Source organism: Anolis sagrei, chromosome 4 (genome assembly GCF_037176765.1).
Source record: "Anolis sagrei isolate rAnoSag1 chromosome 4, rAnoSag1.mat, whole genome shotgun sequence".
Taxonomy (NCBI): Eukaryota; Metazoa; Chordata; class Lepidosauria; order Squamata; family Dactyloidae; genus Anolis; species Anolis sagrei.
In genome coordinates, this window is record NC_090024.1 from 235,520,655 (window position 1) to 235,539,150 (window position 18,496).

Below are 18,496 nucleotides of genomic sequence, written 5' to 3' on the forward strand. Positions count from 1 at the left end.
ACCTGTTCAGTGTTGGTGACATGTGAATCATAGAATCAGAGAGTTGGAAAAGTATTGAAGGATCATCTAGTCCAATCTCTGGCCAAAAGTGGCCATCTAACCTCAGGCAAGTTGTTCCACAATCATTTAGCTTTTACCACCAGGAATGTCTTCTAATATTCAGTTGGGATCTCATTCCCTACAATCTGGATTTATTGTCTGCCGTCGCGCCTGGGGGCTATTATTCTTAATGAAGGAGGGATGGACGTGGCATCTTTCCCCCAAGGGATTGCTTCTTGCCCTCCTATAGGAAACTGGAACTCTCAAAAACCCAAAACGCTGTAAATAACTCAAAATAAGTTTTATTGATCACAAAGAGTCATTTCTTAAAACAATAAGCTGGAAACTTCAGAGGGGTGAAGGAAAATATACGTTATAGTCTCAGTTAGTCCTGGGTCCAAGGTGTTTGAAGCTGAGAAGCCTCACCAAGTTTCCTCTTTCCTCAATGGCCATGAATGCTGGAGCAAACCACAACCCCAATTCAGATGGCCTATGTTTTGAAGACTCAGGATCTTCCTTTGACGCCAAAAGAACCAGTTTGAAGGCGCTTGAGACTTCCAACGTTGTTCAGGTTGGTCTGAACATGAAGCACAAGTCTCAAGGGTAAAAAACCTCAGAACTGGTGCTAAGAGGCAACTTAAATCAGGGTCTTTTAGAGTCAAGTCTCTTACTCACTTACCATCTGGTAAGAACTCTGATGGCAGAATGAAAAGAAAGGAAGTTCTCCCCTCTTGCAGGAAGAGGTGGAGCCAAACAATACTGATTGACAGCTATAAGTAACCAATCCATACAACTATACATAAGCAGGGTAAAAGGGGCAGGATTAAGCATGATACAACAGTTTAAATCTTGCAACTAACAGTTCTATACATAGGTGGCGCCACTCGTGCCATCACATATTGGTTTGGATTCTCTCTTGCTTCCTCTTTTTCATGGCAACCCTTCAGGTATGACAGCTTTTCTCAAGGCTAAACATGACCAGCTCCCTCAACCATACCTTGTAGGGTTTTGTTTCCAGGTATTTTATTGTCATGCTCACACTCTTTAAATGTGTCAGATAATTTAGAAATACACACACGGAGACCCACTATGTGATGTTAGACAAATCAGACTGTCTCAGCCTCAGAGGATGGCAAAGACAAAGGCAAAACACCTTGCAAATAATAACAACTTCTACTTCTTCCTTTTCCTCTTTGCAACATCAATGCACACAATATTTTACAAGTGAAGTGTTGTGGGAATCAGGTGCACACAACTATAGTATAGAAAATGCTGAACTAGATTTTCTTGTTTTGATGCCTTGGGATAGAAAATAACTAGTCAAAGAATATTTTGAAAGCCATTTTTAGAGTCACTGTCTCATTTCTTTGAGGACAATGGGTACATCAACAAATTAAATCAATAAATTCAAGAAAGGAGATTCTGAAGAAACATTTAAAAACCCCTTTCTAGCTATTCAATAGAGAAACAGATTATCTTGGAATGTGATGGACTCTCCTTTGTTGGAGAGCAAATGCCACCTCTCAGGGATGTTTGGACTAGATGGTCCTTGGGTTCCCTTCCAACTGTAGGATTCTCAATCCTCTGACAGGATAGTTTAGCTAGTTTAGTACAACTTTGAAGAGTAATTGTTTGTGTTGGTTACATTCTGCAGGCTTTGCACTCCCTCTTGTGGTTGTGACCATAAGTCTGAACAGGTGAAGAGAAGCATGGTTTTGAAGGAGTTCCTCAAAAATATTCATAGGAGAACCTTGGAAAAACCAGTATTCTGACAAACCAGTCTTATCAGTATTGTACCATATAGGGTTTTCAGGTTTGTATTATTCTGGGCTCTGAGAATTCAGGGCCAAAGCATGAAACCAAGAGAGAACCCCTTGTGACATCACTGGTGATGTTATTAAACATGATTCATTAATAAAAATTAGTTTACTAAACAACACCCTGTCTAACAAATATATATTCATACAAAATGCTAATACATGCTTTTCAAAGTGATGCCTTTCCTAATGGCACTGGGGATGGGAGAGCCTGTGATCTGAGGATGCCAGTATCACACTATTATGTTGCACCACAATTCAAGAGAGATATTGACAAGCTGGAATGTGTCCAGAGGAGGGCGACTAAAATGATCAAGGGTCTGGAGAACAAGCCCTATGAGGAGCGGCTTAAGGAGCTGGGCATGTTTAGCCTGAAGAAGAGAAGGCTGAGAGGAGATATGATAGCCATCTGTTAGGGGTGATTTGAATGCAATATTCCTGCTTCTTGGCAGGGGGTTGGACTGGATGGCCCATGAGTTCTCTTCCAACTCTATGATTCTATGATAACTGTAAATCAGAGCCTAAATAGTAAATACACTGAAGGCACCAGATTCTATCTGATCTTAGAAGCTAATCGGGATTAGCTTGGTTACCATTTGAATGGGAGACTGCCAACAAATACCAAGTGCTGTAGGCTATAAGTGAGAGGAAGGAACTGGCAAAATGACCTCTAAGTATTGCTGTAAGTCAACAGGGAACTTGAAGTCACATGAATACATATATATGTTGATCAGCACATCTCCAGCCTCTTCCTCCTTGTTATGCTCTAGATTGATCAATGCAGAAGACTCCTTCCTGAAGGTTAGAGAAGAGAACTCTGTGAAATATCAAAGGACATTCCTCAGTTGTGAAATGGTCGACTGGCTGGTCCAAGAAGGGGAAGCAGCAAACCGGAAAGAGGCTGTAGAGCTCTGCCAAACCCTCCTTGAGCATGGAATCATCCAGCATGGTAAGAGGAAAGAAATCATGGCTCAGACAGAAGGAGCTTCTTAGCTGGCAGGCAATAAAAGATGTATTGTCCAAGGCTTTCATGGCTGGAATTACTGGGTTGTTGTAGGTTTTTCGGGCTATATAGCCATGTTCTAGAAGCATTCTCTCCTGACATTTCACCTGCATCTATGGCCAACATCCTCAGAGGTTGAGAGGTGTAGTTTCAATAACTGGTATCCAAACTATAACCGGACAAATAGAAACTTATTTTATTTTACTCATTTATATCCCACATTTCAGTAAACCTTTATAGTAAACCACTGACAGATGTTGACCGTAGAGTTGCACTAGAAGACCTAAAGATTCCCAGAGAGACCATATTAATCAAATTCATGCATCATCAGATCTGCAAAAATTAAACTTCAAAATGTTAGAAAGCTAGCTCTACTCTGAAGGGAAAGAACATCACTTTCAGTGGTGGCCAGAAATGGACAAAAGTTCAAGAAAAGAGAGAAAAAATACTGTTCTGTTGTGCGCTGGGCCTGTAAAAATTGTCTTTTGAATAGGACATGCACTTTGTGCCCAGTGGGAAGCCAGGGTGCCTCGAAAGAGAGGCCCTCAAGGATTTTCCTGTCTTAGAGGCTTGAAAGGTTTAACACAGTCCTTTATTATTGAACAAATTAAACAAATACTTCCCAGATCTTCAATGAGTCAAACAAATGCTTCTTAACTTGTCTGCAATGGACAGGCACCTTGCTTGGAGAACTATTTCTTTCTTTAACAAGGAAAACCCTTTTTTAACCTCTCCCAGGCTGTCTACTATCTAAGCTTTGTTGATGTGGGTTCTACTACCGGATCCAAACTGCTTCTTGGGCGCTGAGTAGACCTACCAGTCAAGGCTTGTAGATTCTCTAGCTGGAGTTCTTTGGGTCTGTAAAGCTGTTTTCTCCTGGATGCTGTAAGGCTGAGAGGCTGTAAGCTCGCAGCCATAGCTTTGGGACCTTTCCCCCGGAAATTCCCCGGAAATTCTTAAGAAATGAAGCTTTTCTGCAGGTGAAGCTGGTCCACATCCTATAGCTTAGTTTCCTTCTGTAAGACTGAACTAAAAATGGCTCCCTTTCCTCCCCAGATCCCTGGGGAAAGGGGCAGAACCAAACACAACAATGATAGACAGATGGCTAGCCCTATAATTGCAAATCAAGGGAAGTCACCTTTTTGCAAAACCCCTGAAACCTTGGAATGCATGCAAACATTAAATAGAAAGAAAATGAAGTTAGAGCTCCTGGTACAGCCGTACCAGCAGAAATACTAACAATTATTATATACTCTCCCAGGTTAATAATAGAAGACTGGTTAACCCAAACATGGGCAAACTTCAGCCCTCCAGGTGTTTTGGACTTCATCTCCCACAATTCCTAACAGCCGGTAGGCTGTTAGGAATTGTAGGAGCTAAAGTCCAAAACACCTGGAGGGCCGAAGTTTGCCCATGCCTGGGTTAACCTCATGATTTGATTATTTCTGTGTACCCTCTCCAGGGTGGGTGGGCCCAGGGTGAACCACTGCCTTATCCTGTTTCTCTCGCCCATTGTCTCTTCAGTCTCTGGCCGGCACCAGTTTTATGACAGTGACCTCCTCTATCAATTTCGCATCAATTTCCGTCGAAGGAGGCGCCTCACAGAGCTGCTCAATGAGAACTCGCTCAGGGCATCCTCAGACAGCCCCGACAGCCCCTTCTGCCTCCGCAAACTCAACCCCGAGCAAAACGGTTCTAGCTTCCTCTCAGGTGACTGGATTTTTGTGCAATTTCCTGTGTGGAGTATTCAGGGTGGGATGATATTCTTGCATGAACACCTCATATCTGTAAAACTTGGATGTTGACTGTTTTTAGCACTTTGAGTCCAAGAAGATTACATTTGTAGTCTTTGGGTAAGAGGAGAGTTGTTAACCACTTCCCCTGCTCACCTTCCAACTGGAATATGAATAGAGTACTTGACAATATATTGTCAAAGGCTTTCATGGCTGGAATCACTGGGTTGTTGTAGGTTTTTTGGGCTATATGGCCATGTTCTAGAAGCATTCTCTCCTGACATTTCACTTGTATGTATGGCAGGCATCCATAGATGCAACCTCCGAGGATGCTTGTCATAGATGCAGGTGAAACGTCAGGAGAGAATGCTTCTAGAACATGGCCATATAGCCCGAAAAACCTACAATAACCCAGAGTACTTGACACTTTCCATCACCCAATGGTTTTTGTTCACCCAGCATTAAGCACATGGATGCTTAACTCCTTCCCATGCTTCCCATATTTTGAGCATGCAGGGAATACTTGTAGTAGGTGCTTCACTTTCATCCCTCACCTCCAGCTATTCCATTAACACCCACTACTGGCTTCTCTTTTTAGTCTGTGGCAAAAATTATCACAAACATAGAGCTAGAATAGGGGTGAACAACTCTGGTGGGGGCAACAATAAATTGGAATCCACTTCATAGGTCATGAGAAGTCACGTCTGGTTTTAACTTCCTGTAGTTTTTGTATTTTGACAAAGTTGGAGTTCCTGCCTTTGAAGGCCATTTTGGATGATTTTGAGGACTTTTGGCTGTATTTTATATTATATTTTATTAAAAATTGTGTGAAAGCCTCTGGAAACTCTGCAGGGATCCAGAGGGGCACTAAAATCAGTTGTGTCTCTGTGTACCTGATTTAGAAACTTGCTTGGGAATTCAGAAGATGAAGGAAATATAGGGAAGATTTAAACTGTCAAGAGAAAGTTAGACTTTTGCCTCTTACACAAGTTCTTCATTGAATTCACAAGAGTTGGCATATTTGACAGCCCAGTGAAACCGAACTTCACAGAAGTTCAGATTCTTCAGCATTACTCAAACCGTAACTTTCTCCTTGAGGAACGGAACAGTTTTGGAGAGTAGTGTGATTGTTTTCACTTCCACTAAGCTCAATTTTGTCTCTTTCAGTCCAACCCAATAAAGAAATCAAACTGGTCTCTGCAGTTCGACGGAGTAGTGTCACCTCGCTTGCCGGCGGAGCCAATGCCTACTTCAATCTCACTCCAAGTTTGGGTCTCCTGCCAGCTGTTGAATGCAACCCCAAATCTGGTAAGAATTTCTTCTTGTGCTTAATCTTTCTTTTACATGAAGTTTAAGATACAAGCAGAGAAGGTGCTGGTCAAGATTTTATTGCAAAGCTTAGAATAAAGTCTACAACAACGGTTCCAAACTTGTGGTCCGTGGACCACTGGTGGTCCACAAGAACTAAAGTATGGTCTGTGGCCTCATCATAACTAATACAGATAATAACTCATCCCAACCAATTTTTTTACCTTTGTGTCTTCATTTTTAGGCCTGTTCCTGGGATTATTTGGGGTGCTGATTCAGAAAATTGCATTGGATAGCCCACATCAGCTCTAGATATGGTTTTCTGTGGTCGAGCAGATGGTGACTACTGGATGGCATATATTCCGTATCAGAAACTACAGCTGATATGATCTATCCAATGCAATTTTCTGAATCGGCACTTGAAATAACCAAACAAAATCTAAAGTTGACCAAAAACTGATTTGTGACAATTTGGTCCTAATGTTGGACAACGGTCCCTGGTGAAAGTGGTCCCTGGTCAAAAAAAGGTTGGGAACCACTGGCCTACAAGAAGAGGTACTGTATACAGAAGCCTGAAAGACTGAGCTGTAAAATGTAAGTTCTGTGGTGTCTTGCAAGGTAGGCTGGATCTACACTGTCTTATATTCCAGGATCCTATATCCTACACTGTCCTATGATCCTAGATTATCTGATTTGAATTGGATTATATGAATCCACACTGCCAGTTAATCTGGGATGAGCAGATAATCTGGGATCAGATCCCGGGATATAGGGCTGTGTAGATCCAGCCATAGTTTCTTGTACCTTTTCTTCTATGACAGTGATTCCCAATCTTTGGTCCTCCAGGAGTTTTGGATTTCAAGTCCCAGAAGCCCCAACCATTCTTTGCTAACTGTCAGGGATTTTGGGAGCTGAAGTCTAAAACTCCTTGTGGCCCAAAGGTTGGTAACCACTGAGGTTGAAAAGAAGACTAGTAGACTGTCAAATGGGTTTTAGCACTTTCCTTTCCCCTTGCACAAAATTCCTATATTTTTCTGCCAGAAAAGTATCAAGCTTCATTCCTTCTAGAGGAGCAACTGTGCTTTCAAATATCACCTAATAAGTAAAAGGATATTAGGTGCCTTCTATTTTCAACCTATTTTTAGATAAATCTATTTTATTTTTATCTTCTATTCTACTTCCTCTATCATGTAGATCATGCAGGCACACTGTTATGATCTCAGATGATGCAACCACAATAGCCATGTGCAACAACAGCAAACTCTGTTGTTGAGATATGGGCAGACTTGGGCCGTCCAGGTGTTTGGACTTCAACTCCCACAATTCCTAACAGCCTCAGGCCCCTTCCTTTCCCCCTTTTCCTACTTAAGGGGCTGAGGGGGGAATGGAAGGGGCCTGAGGCTATTAGGAATTGTGGGAGTTGAATTCCAAAACACCTGGAGAGCCGAAGTTTGCCCATACCTGCTACAACCAGTGGGGAGTGATAGAAATGATACAGAGGACAAGGTGACATCCCAGTGGGTCCAATGTGGCTCCAGTACTGGCCTTCGGTTCTGATCACTGGCCTTGGATTCAGCAGATACATGGGAAAACCTTTACCTTATGCTAGATCTGGGTTGGTCCAGGGAGGAGATACACCAGAGTAAATTGTTTGGTGTTGACAATGACATGACCACAGAAAGACTTTCACCACTGGAGGGAGCACCTCCTCTAAAAATGTGGCAAGCAGATAGAAATACCGTCCAATTTCTTGTCTTTCTACTTTCTGGCATGGTCTCAGAATGGGGAAATCTATCAGTTTGGATATCTCCCATAATTCCGTGTTGAAAACTTCTACTTCTGCCATCCCAAATATGAATCCATTTGCAAATTTGGGTAAATTCTTCAAAAATGAGCTGGAATGGAATTATCCATTGGCACTAAGTCAAATGCTATGATTCCCAGCATGAAGAAAACAATAACATGCCTGCTGTGCCTCTATAAAAGATGAAGAGCTTCTTCTGGGGAAAACTGGCAACCCTAACTCATCATAAAATCTTAGCTGGATACCCAATCACACAGGAATTCAAACTCAAACAAAGAGATTTTTTATCTATAGAGAGTTAAGTGCTGAACATCTTGGCTTGAGAGCAGTACGTGTGAAAAAGACCTTGGAGTCCTTATGGACAACAAGTTAAACATGAGCCAACAGTGTGAAGTGGCGGCAAAAAAAGCCAATGGGATTTTGGTCTGCATCAATAGGAGCATAGTGCCTAGATCTAAGGAAGTAATGCTACCCCTCTATTCTGCTTTGGTTAGACCACATCTGGAATATTGTGTCCAATTCTGGGCACCACAATTCAAGAGAGATATTGAAAGCTGGAATATGTCCAGAGGAGGCCAACTAAAATGATCAAGGGTCTGCAGAACAAGCCCTATGAAGAGCGGCTTAAGGAGCTGATCATGTTTAGCCTGGAGAAGAGAAGGATGAGAGGAGATATGATAGCCATGCATAAATATGTGAGAGGAAGCCACAGGGAGGAGGGAGCAAGCTTCTTTACTGCTTCCAGGGAGATTAGGACAAAGAACAATGGCTTCAAACTACAAGAGAGGAGATTCCATCTGAACATGAGGAAGAACTTCCTGACTGTGAGAGCCGTTCAGCAGTGGAACTCTCTGCCCCGGAGTGTGGTGGAGGCTCCTTCTTTGGAAGCTTTTAAACAGAGGCTGGATGGCCATCTGTCAGGGGTGATTTGAATGCAATATTCCTGCTTCTTGGCAGGGGGTTGGACTGGATGGCCTGTGAGGTCTCTTCCAACTCTGATTCTATGACTCTATCTTGAGTTTGGACAGATGAATCAAATTGCAGTTGACACTCTATGTTTGCTAGTTTTAGAGGTACAAGTCTCCTAGAAAAACCATAAAATTTAAAGATCAATTTCTTATCTGAGGGAACATTTCTCTATCAATCTCCAACATAAGCACCCCCATCCGCTCTGCCAAATAATGCAGGATTCCCCTAGGCAGGAATCAGCCAGGCTTTGAAGCTGCAAGGCTTTGCAATGCTAATCAAGGTGGTCAAATGCAACATTCACACTTGCCTCAAACAGACAATACTTCTTTCTCCCAACCTGGACCTTCCACAGATATATAAACCTTCCTTGCTTAGTTCCCAATATACCTCACAATGTCTGAGGATGCCTGCCATAAATGTGGGTGAAATGTCAGGAGAGAATGTTTCTGGAACATGGCCATACATTCCAGAAAACTCACAGCAACCCAATGCAGTTTGAAACTGCATTATATAGCAGTGTAGATGGGGGCTCCAGTGATCAACTCTCAAAGCAAGCCCATACAGTTGCATTGGAGGACCTAGAGATTCCCAGAGAGGCTGTATTCATCAAATATGCTAATAATTAAATCTGCAAAGGTTAAACCTGCAAATGTGAAGGGCCAGCCACAATCAATTTGTCCCATATTCAGTGCTATTCATTTGAAGCAGTGTATGGGAAATTGGGTATGTGCCACCTGATGGCACAGCGGGTTAAACCGCTGAGCTGATGAACTTGCTGACTGAAGGGTTGGCAGTTAGAATTCGTGAGGTGAAGTGAGCTCCTGCTTTTAGGCCCAGCTTCTGCCAACCTAGCAGTTCAAAAACATTAAATGTGAGTAGATAAATAGACACTGCTTCTGCAGGAATGTAATGACTTAATGTCAGGGGAAAACTTTACCTTTACCTTATGGGAAATTTACTTTGAGGACTGCAATATCCAGAATCCTGGGTGACCATTCTGGTTGGGGGATTCTGGGAGTTATACCTTTATTTATTTATTTTGTACACCTCTATCCCGCCCTTCTCCCCACAAGGGGGGCTCAGGGTGGCCTCACAAAGGCATCAACGATGCTTACAACATATACATCATACAAATACAATAAAATAGTAAAACAGTAAAAACATCTTAAAACATCACATACATCAGTCAATAAATTCATTTACCAATGATATTAAAATGCCAGTAAACCCAAAAAACATGAATCAAGCCGGAAAATCCAATGTCACAAACCCAAATTCCTTTCCTATTGTCGCTTTCATCTAATCAAACGCCTGGCCACAGAGCCAGGTCTTCAGTTGTCTTCTAAAGGACAGGAGGGAGGTGGCTAACCTGATATCCTTAGGGAAGGAGTTCCATAGATGGGGGGCCACTGCCGAGAAGGCCCTGTCTCTCGTCCCCACCAACTGCATTTGTGAGAGTGGTGGGATCGAGAGCAGGGCCTCTCCTGATGATCTTAAGCTTCGTGATGGTTCATAGCAGGAGATACATTCGGAAAAGTAATTCAGGGCTTTAAAGGTTAAAATCAGCACTTTGAATTGTGCCTGGAAACCAATCTGCAACCAGTGGAGCTGGCGCAACAAAGGAGTAGTGTGCTCCCTGTACGCTGCTCCAGTTAACAACCTGGCTGCCAACCATTGGACTAATTGAAGCTTCCAAGAAGTTTTCAAAGGCAGCCCCATGTAGAGAGCGTTGCAGTAGTCTATTCTGGATGTAACCAGAGCATGGACCACTGTGGACAAGTCAGACTTCAAGTTCTTTAAAGAAGTGAGTGAATTTCCTTAAATTCATACCCTAAAACCCTGAACAGAATTTCCCAACCATCAGCTAGGAAATGTATTTTCCTCTTTCCAGTTTCTTTGTGCCTCGGCTGCACTTTCATAATCCCAGTCCATCACATTGACCAGTAGAGGCTCAAAGGTCAGCCTGTGATCATCAGCATGGCAATGGATTTCCCTCATTCTTCCTCCAAAGAGCCATCAGTGCTAAACCTTTTCTATTGCATTTGAATTTCTCTTTGAAATGTTGCAGGGGCCAAGGCGAACTCTGATGAGTTACATTTGTTCCTCCGTAATTTGACTTTGACCTTGACTCAGTTGTGTCTGTACCTGCACACATGTGCTGTGCTTCTTGCCTCCATTGAGAAACACCTGTGTGCACAGAAAAAAATGTATCTGTCTTATCTGGTTAACATTCCTGGTTCATTTTTCCTTTCACTCTGCTATGTTACTCTTTTGAATACCTGGTTCTCAGATTAGATCTGTCACCTTCTCCCCCTTCTTGCCCATACAAGTATTGAAGAGACCCGTCACCAACGAGGAGCTGCTGACCCCTGGGGCCCCGTATGTCAAGAAAACGCTCACGGTAAGTGACCCGGTCATCAGAATGTTACATTAGCAGTCTTGCCAAAGTCAATCCTTTTGACGGCGTGCTGTAGACCAAAGCCTCACTTAAGGCCAGTACATTCAAGCAGAAGAATCGAGTGGTAAAATCTTTCTTGGGTGATAAGTGAGAAGTCTTTGATGGAGCAAAGTGATGGTCATCTAGTTGTCATCTAGCTTTGCACAGTGACAGTTTAAACACCTTTGGGAAGTTAACAATCAGGCCATGAGAGCTGGAGCAGATAAAGGTTACCTTTGGAGGACTTCAACTCTCCCAAAACCACAAACAACTTGACATTTCTGGGAGTTTGAGCCCCCAGAGATTTTTTTCCCAAGCTTTGGAGAAGGCAAAAATTTACCCAACAGTGCAGGTCCAACATTAAAGTCCATTTAGTGTTAGAGCAGAGCTCATGGCTTGAAGAACTATAATTTTTGGTTAACAGTGGTGATAATGTCATTTTCCCTGACTTGGGTTTGCATCTTAGCTGCAGTCACCCAGAATGGGATAGAGAGAGAGAGAGAGAGAGAGAGAGAGAGAGAGAGAGAGAGAGAGAATAGGAATGGTTGTTTGGTTCCTATGTGTGCATTATTTGTGTTTGTATGTGCATACTTCCCCCTGGGAAGCCCTGGCCCTTGAGCGCTCCAGCTGGAGGTCAGCTGTGACCAGCAGTGCTGCAGAATTTGAAGAGGCACAAATGGAAGGTGAAAGAGAGAAGCGTGCCAAGAGGAAGGCGCGTCAAGCCAACCCCGGCCGAGACCGCCTTCCACCTGGAAACCAATGCCCTCACTGAGGAAGAAGATGCAGATCAAGAATAGGGCTCCACAGTCACCTATGGACCCACCGCCAGGACACCGAACTTGGAGGACCATCATACTCGGATTACGAGGGATTGCCTAAGTAAGTAATACTTACTTACTTAGGTGATCCCTCTTAGTCTGGGGATGATGGCCCTCCAAGTGTAGTATCTTGGCAGTGGGTCTGTAGATGGCTCGGTGTCTATGCCACAATTTTTAAGGTTAGCTTTAAGTCCCTCTTTCAATCTCTTTCCCTGTCCACCAAAATTACATTTCCCATTCTTGAGGTGGGAGTATAATAACCACTTTGGGAGATGGTGATTGGACATTTGAACAACATGGCCAGCCCAGAGGAGTTGATGGTGTAGGAGCATTGCTTCAGTGCTGGTGGTTTTTGCTTCTTTCAGCATGCTGACATTTGTCCGTCTGTCATCCCAAGAGATTGCAGGATTTTTCGGAGACAACACTGATGGAATCATTACAGGAGTTGAGTGTGATGTCTGTAGACAGTCCACGTTTCGCAGGTGTATGGCAAGGTTGGGAGGACAATACCTTTATAAACAAGCACCTTGGTCTTCCTACAGATGTCTCGATCCTTGAACACTCTCTGCTTCATTCAGAAAAATGCTGCACTCGCAGAGCTCGTGAAGTGATGTATTTCAGTGTCAATGTTCATTTTTGTGGAGAGATGGCTGCCAAGGTAGCGGGATGATCAACATTTTCTAATGTTACACCATTAAGCTGTATTTCTGGCACTGTATAATATGTGCATATTAATATGGACATGCAGAATAAAGTCAGAGAACCCCAAAAGCTGTGGACAGGAGGACATTTGAACTGTGGAAAGGTATTTCTGCTTGGGGCTCCATGCACCTACGTTCATTGGATTAAATTGCACAGGAATTTTCTTGTATCATACTGAAAAGAAGAGTAGGTTGTGTGCGTATGTGTTTGTGTGTTTAATAAGGTCAGGAAGCTCTGTCTGACTATGTCCATCCAACCTAGCACTGCTGACATCTCCACTTGGCAGCAGCTCTCCAGAGTCTATGAACTCCTCCACTTATTTGGAGATGCTGAGAATTGAATGCTGTGCTCTCAGAATACACTGAGAGTCTGTCAAAAGGAAATATATCCACAGATGCACTAAAACACCAGTTTGTTGATTCCATGAAGATATTAATTTGGGGTGCAGCAATAAAATCCAAGGAAAAGGCAAAGTTAAATCACTCCCCTTAGCGGATTGAAACAATCCTTCACCATTTCCACAGTCCATCAGGGTCCCCATGATGAATGAGACACCATTCCCAACAAAACACTTCCTGGACTGAAATATGGCTGGGGCACACCTAAATTATACTTTGAGTTATCTCGTAGGTAATATCATATGAACATATTGATGCTTTTGTCTTGGTGACTTTCCATATGTCTGTTCTTCTCTGTTCTTCATTCGTTCAGTCGTTTCCGACTCTTCACAACCTCATGGACAAGTCCACGACAGAGCTCCCTGTCACCATCCCCAGTTCCTTCAAGGTCAATCTAGTCACTTCAAGGATGCCATCCATCCATCTTGCCCTTGGTCGGCTCCTCTTCCTTCCATATGTCTTCCATATGTCTACATGATTAAAATAAAATGTAGTCACCTCTCACCTGCTGCAAGCAGTTCACATGGCATACAGCCAGTTCCACAGGTTACTCCAGCCTTTAATTTGTCACAAGAAGAATTGCAGATTACTCCAGAATTTCCAGGAAAATCTGGAGTAACATGCGGGGCTTTTGATGTCTGGACAGTTTGTTGTTTCATTGGCCAGAGGCAGCTCTTCGACATAGACTTCTTGTTTATGTTGGTTTACTAGGGTACTGTGTGGTGACCTCCTCACAATTGATGTCACCAGCAAGGCTAGGGAACTGTTACTGGCTGTTGTGACAGCAGCAAAGGCTCTTAGGAGGATAGGATACTGGTACAATTGCATCTGCTGGTCTGGCCAGCTGTGTGCACTGCAAAACAACTTTGGGGTGATTACTCATGGTATGTGTTGATTCTCCATGGTGTATCCCGGGCAGGTATGTAGCAGATTATTTTATCTGGTGTAGATGCAGACAAAGCTACATTTTACAGAGTTTACAACTGTGTTACAGGGTCTGCAATCATATTGAGCAAAGAATATGTTTACAATTGTTTTCTGCCTTTTTTTGGCAGATTGTGGGAGATGCGGTAGGTTGGGGGTTTGTGGTACGTGGAGGACAACCCTGTCACATCCAGGCTGTGGATCCAGGAGGACCAGCAGCCGCTGCTGGCATGAAGGTACCAGTTTTGCATTGAGCCCCATAAGACACACAAACATGCATGGCATTCCTCTTACAACAATGGGTGACATAATTGTATTATTCTATTGCAATATACTGTTTTTGGGTTTTCAAGCTGCACATTTCCCCTTCTAAGAAAAGACAATCCATGCACTAATTCAGGTTAGAGCCAGAGTGGTATGGTGTTTATTGGGTATTGGACTATGACTCTGCAGACCAGGATTTGATTCCCCACTTGGCCATGAAAACCCACCAGGCACATCCTCTCAGCCTCACAAGAAGACAAAGACAACCTCTTTATTAGGGCCATCATAACTCACATATAACTCGAAGGCAGCCAGGGACAACAACAAAAATTTATCTCTATGTTTTTGGGAAATAGTCAGATAGCTGACACCTTCAGTTTTTATTTGCTCTCTCATGTTATCTCCACTCTATCCAAATATATAGGCAGTTTCCTTGAAAGTTCTCTTTTGAACAATGTTGGTCACATCTGAGGTTTAATAGCCATTGAGTCAAATAGGATGCTTTTAAGGGTTGCAGAAAACTGCATGAATATTCTCCTTCTCGGCACCTGGAAGCTGAGGAATGAGTTAGTAAAGATTGCAATGTACGGCTTAACACTCAAAACCTTTCTATCTCCCACTCAAGCATGAAAGGTGTGAATGCCACCTGAGCCCACTGAGCCAAAAGTAAATGGTTTTTTTTGCATTCCTTCTTCAAGATCAATTTCTTAGGAATTGGGAGGGGGACTTGCTGCTGGAAGGCTTTTGAGGAGAAAAAGGGAAGGAGAGGGGGATGTTTCATATAAAAATGCTTTGATTTCCAAACGTTTTCTAATAGGATTGTTGTTGTTGTGGTTGTTGGTGTTGTTTTATGCCTTCAAGTCATTTCTGACATATAGAAACCCCAAGGCTAAGTTATCACAAAGCTTTCTAAGGTTGAGAGTGTGTGATTTGCCCAAAGTCACCCATTGGGTTTTCTGAGTGGCATGGTGTGTTATATTCCTTATATTTTATTATATTTTAAATATATTTAACCATGCAGTCATGCCAGTGACATTTATTTATTTGTCGTGTCAGAGCAACCAGTCCATTATATTACATTTCTAACAGAACAAAGCAAACAAACAGACAAAATACAAAACTTGTGAGTTTGGTAGTTGGTTAAATGTCCTTTGACCAGTATTTGGCCACTTGGAGTGCTTCTGGTGTTGCTGCAAGGAGGTCCTCCATTGTGCATGTGGCTGGGCTCAGGTTGCATTGCAGCAGGCGGTCAGTGGTTTGCTCTTCTCCACACTCGCATGTCAAGGATTCCACTTTGTGGCCCCATTTCTGAAGGTTGGCTCTGCATCTCGTGGTGCCAGAGCACAGTCTGTTCAGTGCCTTCCAGGTAGCCCAGTCCTCTGTGTGCCCAGGAGGGAGTCTTTCATTTGGTATCAGCCATTGGTTGAGGTTCTGGGTTTGAGCCTGCCATTTTTGGACTCTCGCTTGCTGAGGTGTTCCAGCGAGTGTCTCTGTAGATCTTAGAAAACTATTTCTAGATTTAAGTCATGCCAGTGACATGACCTTGGATTTGTCTATGGATAATGCCAGCTCTTTGGCTTAGACTTTCCCCTGGACTTAATGTCAGGGGAAAACCTTTACCTTTAACCATGTTTTAAAAAATAATTATACTGCTGTTCTTTTTAAACTTTTATAAAACATGATTTTAACTTTGTCTTGTTTTCAATTCCTCGAAGTCACTTTAGATCCCATTCTAGGAAAAAGGTGAGGTGTATATTAACAAAAAATCCTATAGCATCCGTGAACACCCCTTCAACAACAGCCCCGCTCTGATCTTATAGATTCAAGCCATAGCTTCCTTGATTAAGTCCATCCATCTGTTCATGCCCATCTTTCTCCTTTTCCTACTGCATTTTACTTTACTAAGATTGTTGTTTCTCTTCACCCATAGTGATTCATGTCTTCTCATGATATGGCCAAAGTACAACAGCTTCAGTTTAGCCTTGGCTTCTAGGGAGGGTTCAGGCTTGATCAGTTCTATGACCCATTTATTTGTCCATTTACTGACCATGGTATCCTCACAACTGTTTTCTTGAACTGCATTTCAAATGGGTTGGCTTTCTTCATATCTACTTAACCATCCAGCTTTCACAACAATACATAGAAATTAGGATTACAATTGCATAAGAAACATTTTTGTGGAAAGTTGTAAATTCATCTTTCTCCTTTTCCTTCCAGGTGTGCCAATTTGTTTATTCTGTGAATGGGATATATGTTCTACACTTGGACTACCAAACCATCAGTAGTCTCATCATGACAGGGCCTCGGACACTTGTAATGGAAATTATGGAAGGTATTGAATAAGTGAAAAGAACGGCCCATTCCTTTTTGACACATCTATTTGTCTGAGATTGGAAACATACTGTGTCACCTATGAACTGTCATTCGTCTAAACACAGAAGGAACTGAGCGTTCTTCCTTACGCCTACTGATTCATTACTACTGGAACAAGTCTTACAATTTTTGATTTGATTTTGAAGAAACAGTCCTGAAAAGACCCCAAAATAATGACCTCTCCAGAGGCATAAAGAATTTAATCGAGGCATGACCCCACTTCTCCAAAGAAGCATGATACGTCAATGGAATGTGAGCCATAATTTTTCCAAATACTACCAAAGTACAGCATTATCTCAATTTCTTCTTCTGGTCTTGCTGCTGTTATGTTCCTACAAGTCAAGTCCAGTTTGCAATAATTCTATCATTGGGTTCTCCTGAAAAGTCAAAGAGGTTCCCTTTTGCCTTCTGTTGAGGATACACTACACTGGCTCTGGAGCTGCCCAAATGTTCAACCTTAACTGTGGCAACAATGGGTTGGGCTCTGCAGATCTCTGGAGAGCTCCTGGCCATCATCGAGTAACTTTGCTGCCATCCACAAAGGTGCTTACATAACTAGGGGAGGGGGGTCCCTGTCAATCAGGACAGTTAGAGGGTATTCCAGGATGTTTTTCTAGTCATAGAAGAGATGGATTTTATACATCTCATACGAGGAGCGTTCTCTTACATTGACATCCTGCTCATGGACTTACCAGAAGCATCTAGTTGACCACTTGTGAATACAACCTTGGACTACATGAACTTTTAGGATACTGTCCAACATTTCACAGAGGAAAACTGGGGCACATGGCAGCCAAGCAACATCGGTTTGAGAACATGTTTTGATCTGATCTAGCACATTTCATGTTATGTCATCAATGATGGCATAAATGCTCTTCTTTCATGTTTTGTAGACCTTCACAAAAGCACTTACCATCCTTATGTTCCCACAATACTGAGAAATGGGGAATGCAATGTATCTGTAATCACAGATGTATCATATTGTCTAATCCTTAGTATTCCAAAGTCTTATGCCATTCTTTGGAAGTAGGTTGTGGAACTTTTTTCTAATGTCAGGAGCAACTTGAGAAACTGCAAGTCACTTCTGGTGTGAGAGAATTGACAGTCTGCAAGGACGGTGCCCAGGTTCACCCCACTCCCTAGATTCAAACTGCTGATCTTTTGGTCAGCAGTCCTTTCCTGCACAAGGGTTTAACCCATTGCACCACGGGAGGCTCCTTGGTTGTGGAACTGATTCTCAGTCATGGCCTACTTCACTAGCAGATGCTCTTATTCTGCTTTCTATTTCCATAACAACTTCAGAGTGAAAGCTTTCAATTCTACTTATTTGCATGCATAGTATGTTTTAAGAATGACCTATATTCCTGTTCATTGTTGTTATTGTTGTGTGCCTTCAAGTTGTTTATGTTCTATGGTGACTCTAAGGTGCCATAGGTCACAGGGTTTTCTTGGCAAGATTGCTTCAAAGCAGTTGCTTTTGCCTTCCTCTGAGGTTGAGAGATGGGACTTGTCCAGGTCACCCAGTGGTTTTGTGGCCAGGCAAGGATTCAGTTCCTGATCTCCAGAATCATAGTCCCATGCTCAAAACACTACATCATGCTGGGAACAGCATCACAATATTTATTTGCAACCCAGGCAGCCTTCCACCAAAAGGGCTTTTCTAGTCTACATTTGTTCTCCTGCCTTCGGACAAAGAATGCAGAAATCTTGTTTAATTGTTGTAGCTCTCTGAGTTTCAAGTGGTTCAGAATTTGCAAGGAACATCAACATACCCAAGCACTTAAAATCATGCAATTTATGTTACTGTGAAATGTTGTTTCCTTCTGATAAGACCGAGGATCTATATGCATCACATCTGAGAGTATGGAAGAATTGTAGATGATTATATTGTGACTGTGACATTAATA

General features: G+C 42.6%; 1 protein-coding gene across 1 annotated transcript in view; it reads left to right on the forward strand.

Moving 5' to 3' along the window:
- The window catches only part of LOC132773045 (DEP domain-containing mTOR-interacting protein-like), a 36,373-nt gene extending 17,877 nt beyond the window's left edge, over positions 1-18,496 (forward strand). The window contains exons 4-9 of the mRNA XM_060771948.2: positions 2,627-2,805; positions 4,384-4,569; positions 5,760-5,900; positions 11,004-11,074; positions 14,084-14,188; positions 16,434-18,496. Of these exons, the coding sequence (XP_060627931.2) occupies positions 2,627-2,805; positions 4,384-4,569; positions 5,760-5,900; positions 11,004-11,074; positions 14,084-14,188; positions 16,434-16,559 (808 nt within the window). The 3' untranslated portion in view covers positions 16,560-18,496. The remainder of the gene's footprint in view (positions 1-2,626; positions 2,806-4,383; positions 4,570-5,759; positions 5,901-11,003; positions 11,075-14,083; positions 14,189-16,433) is intronic.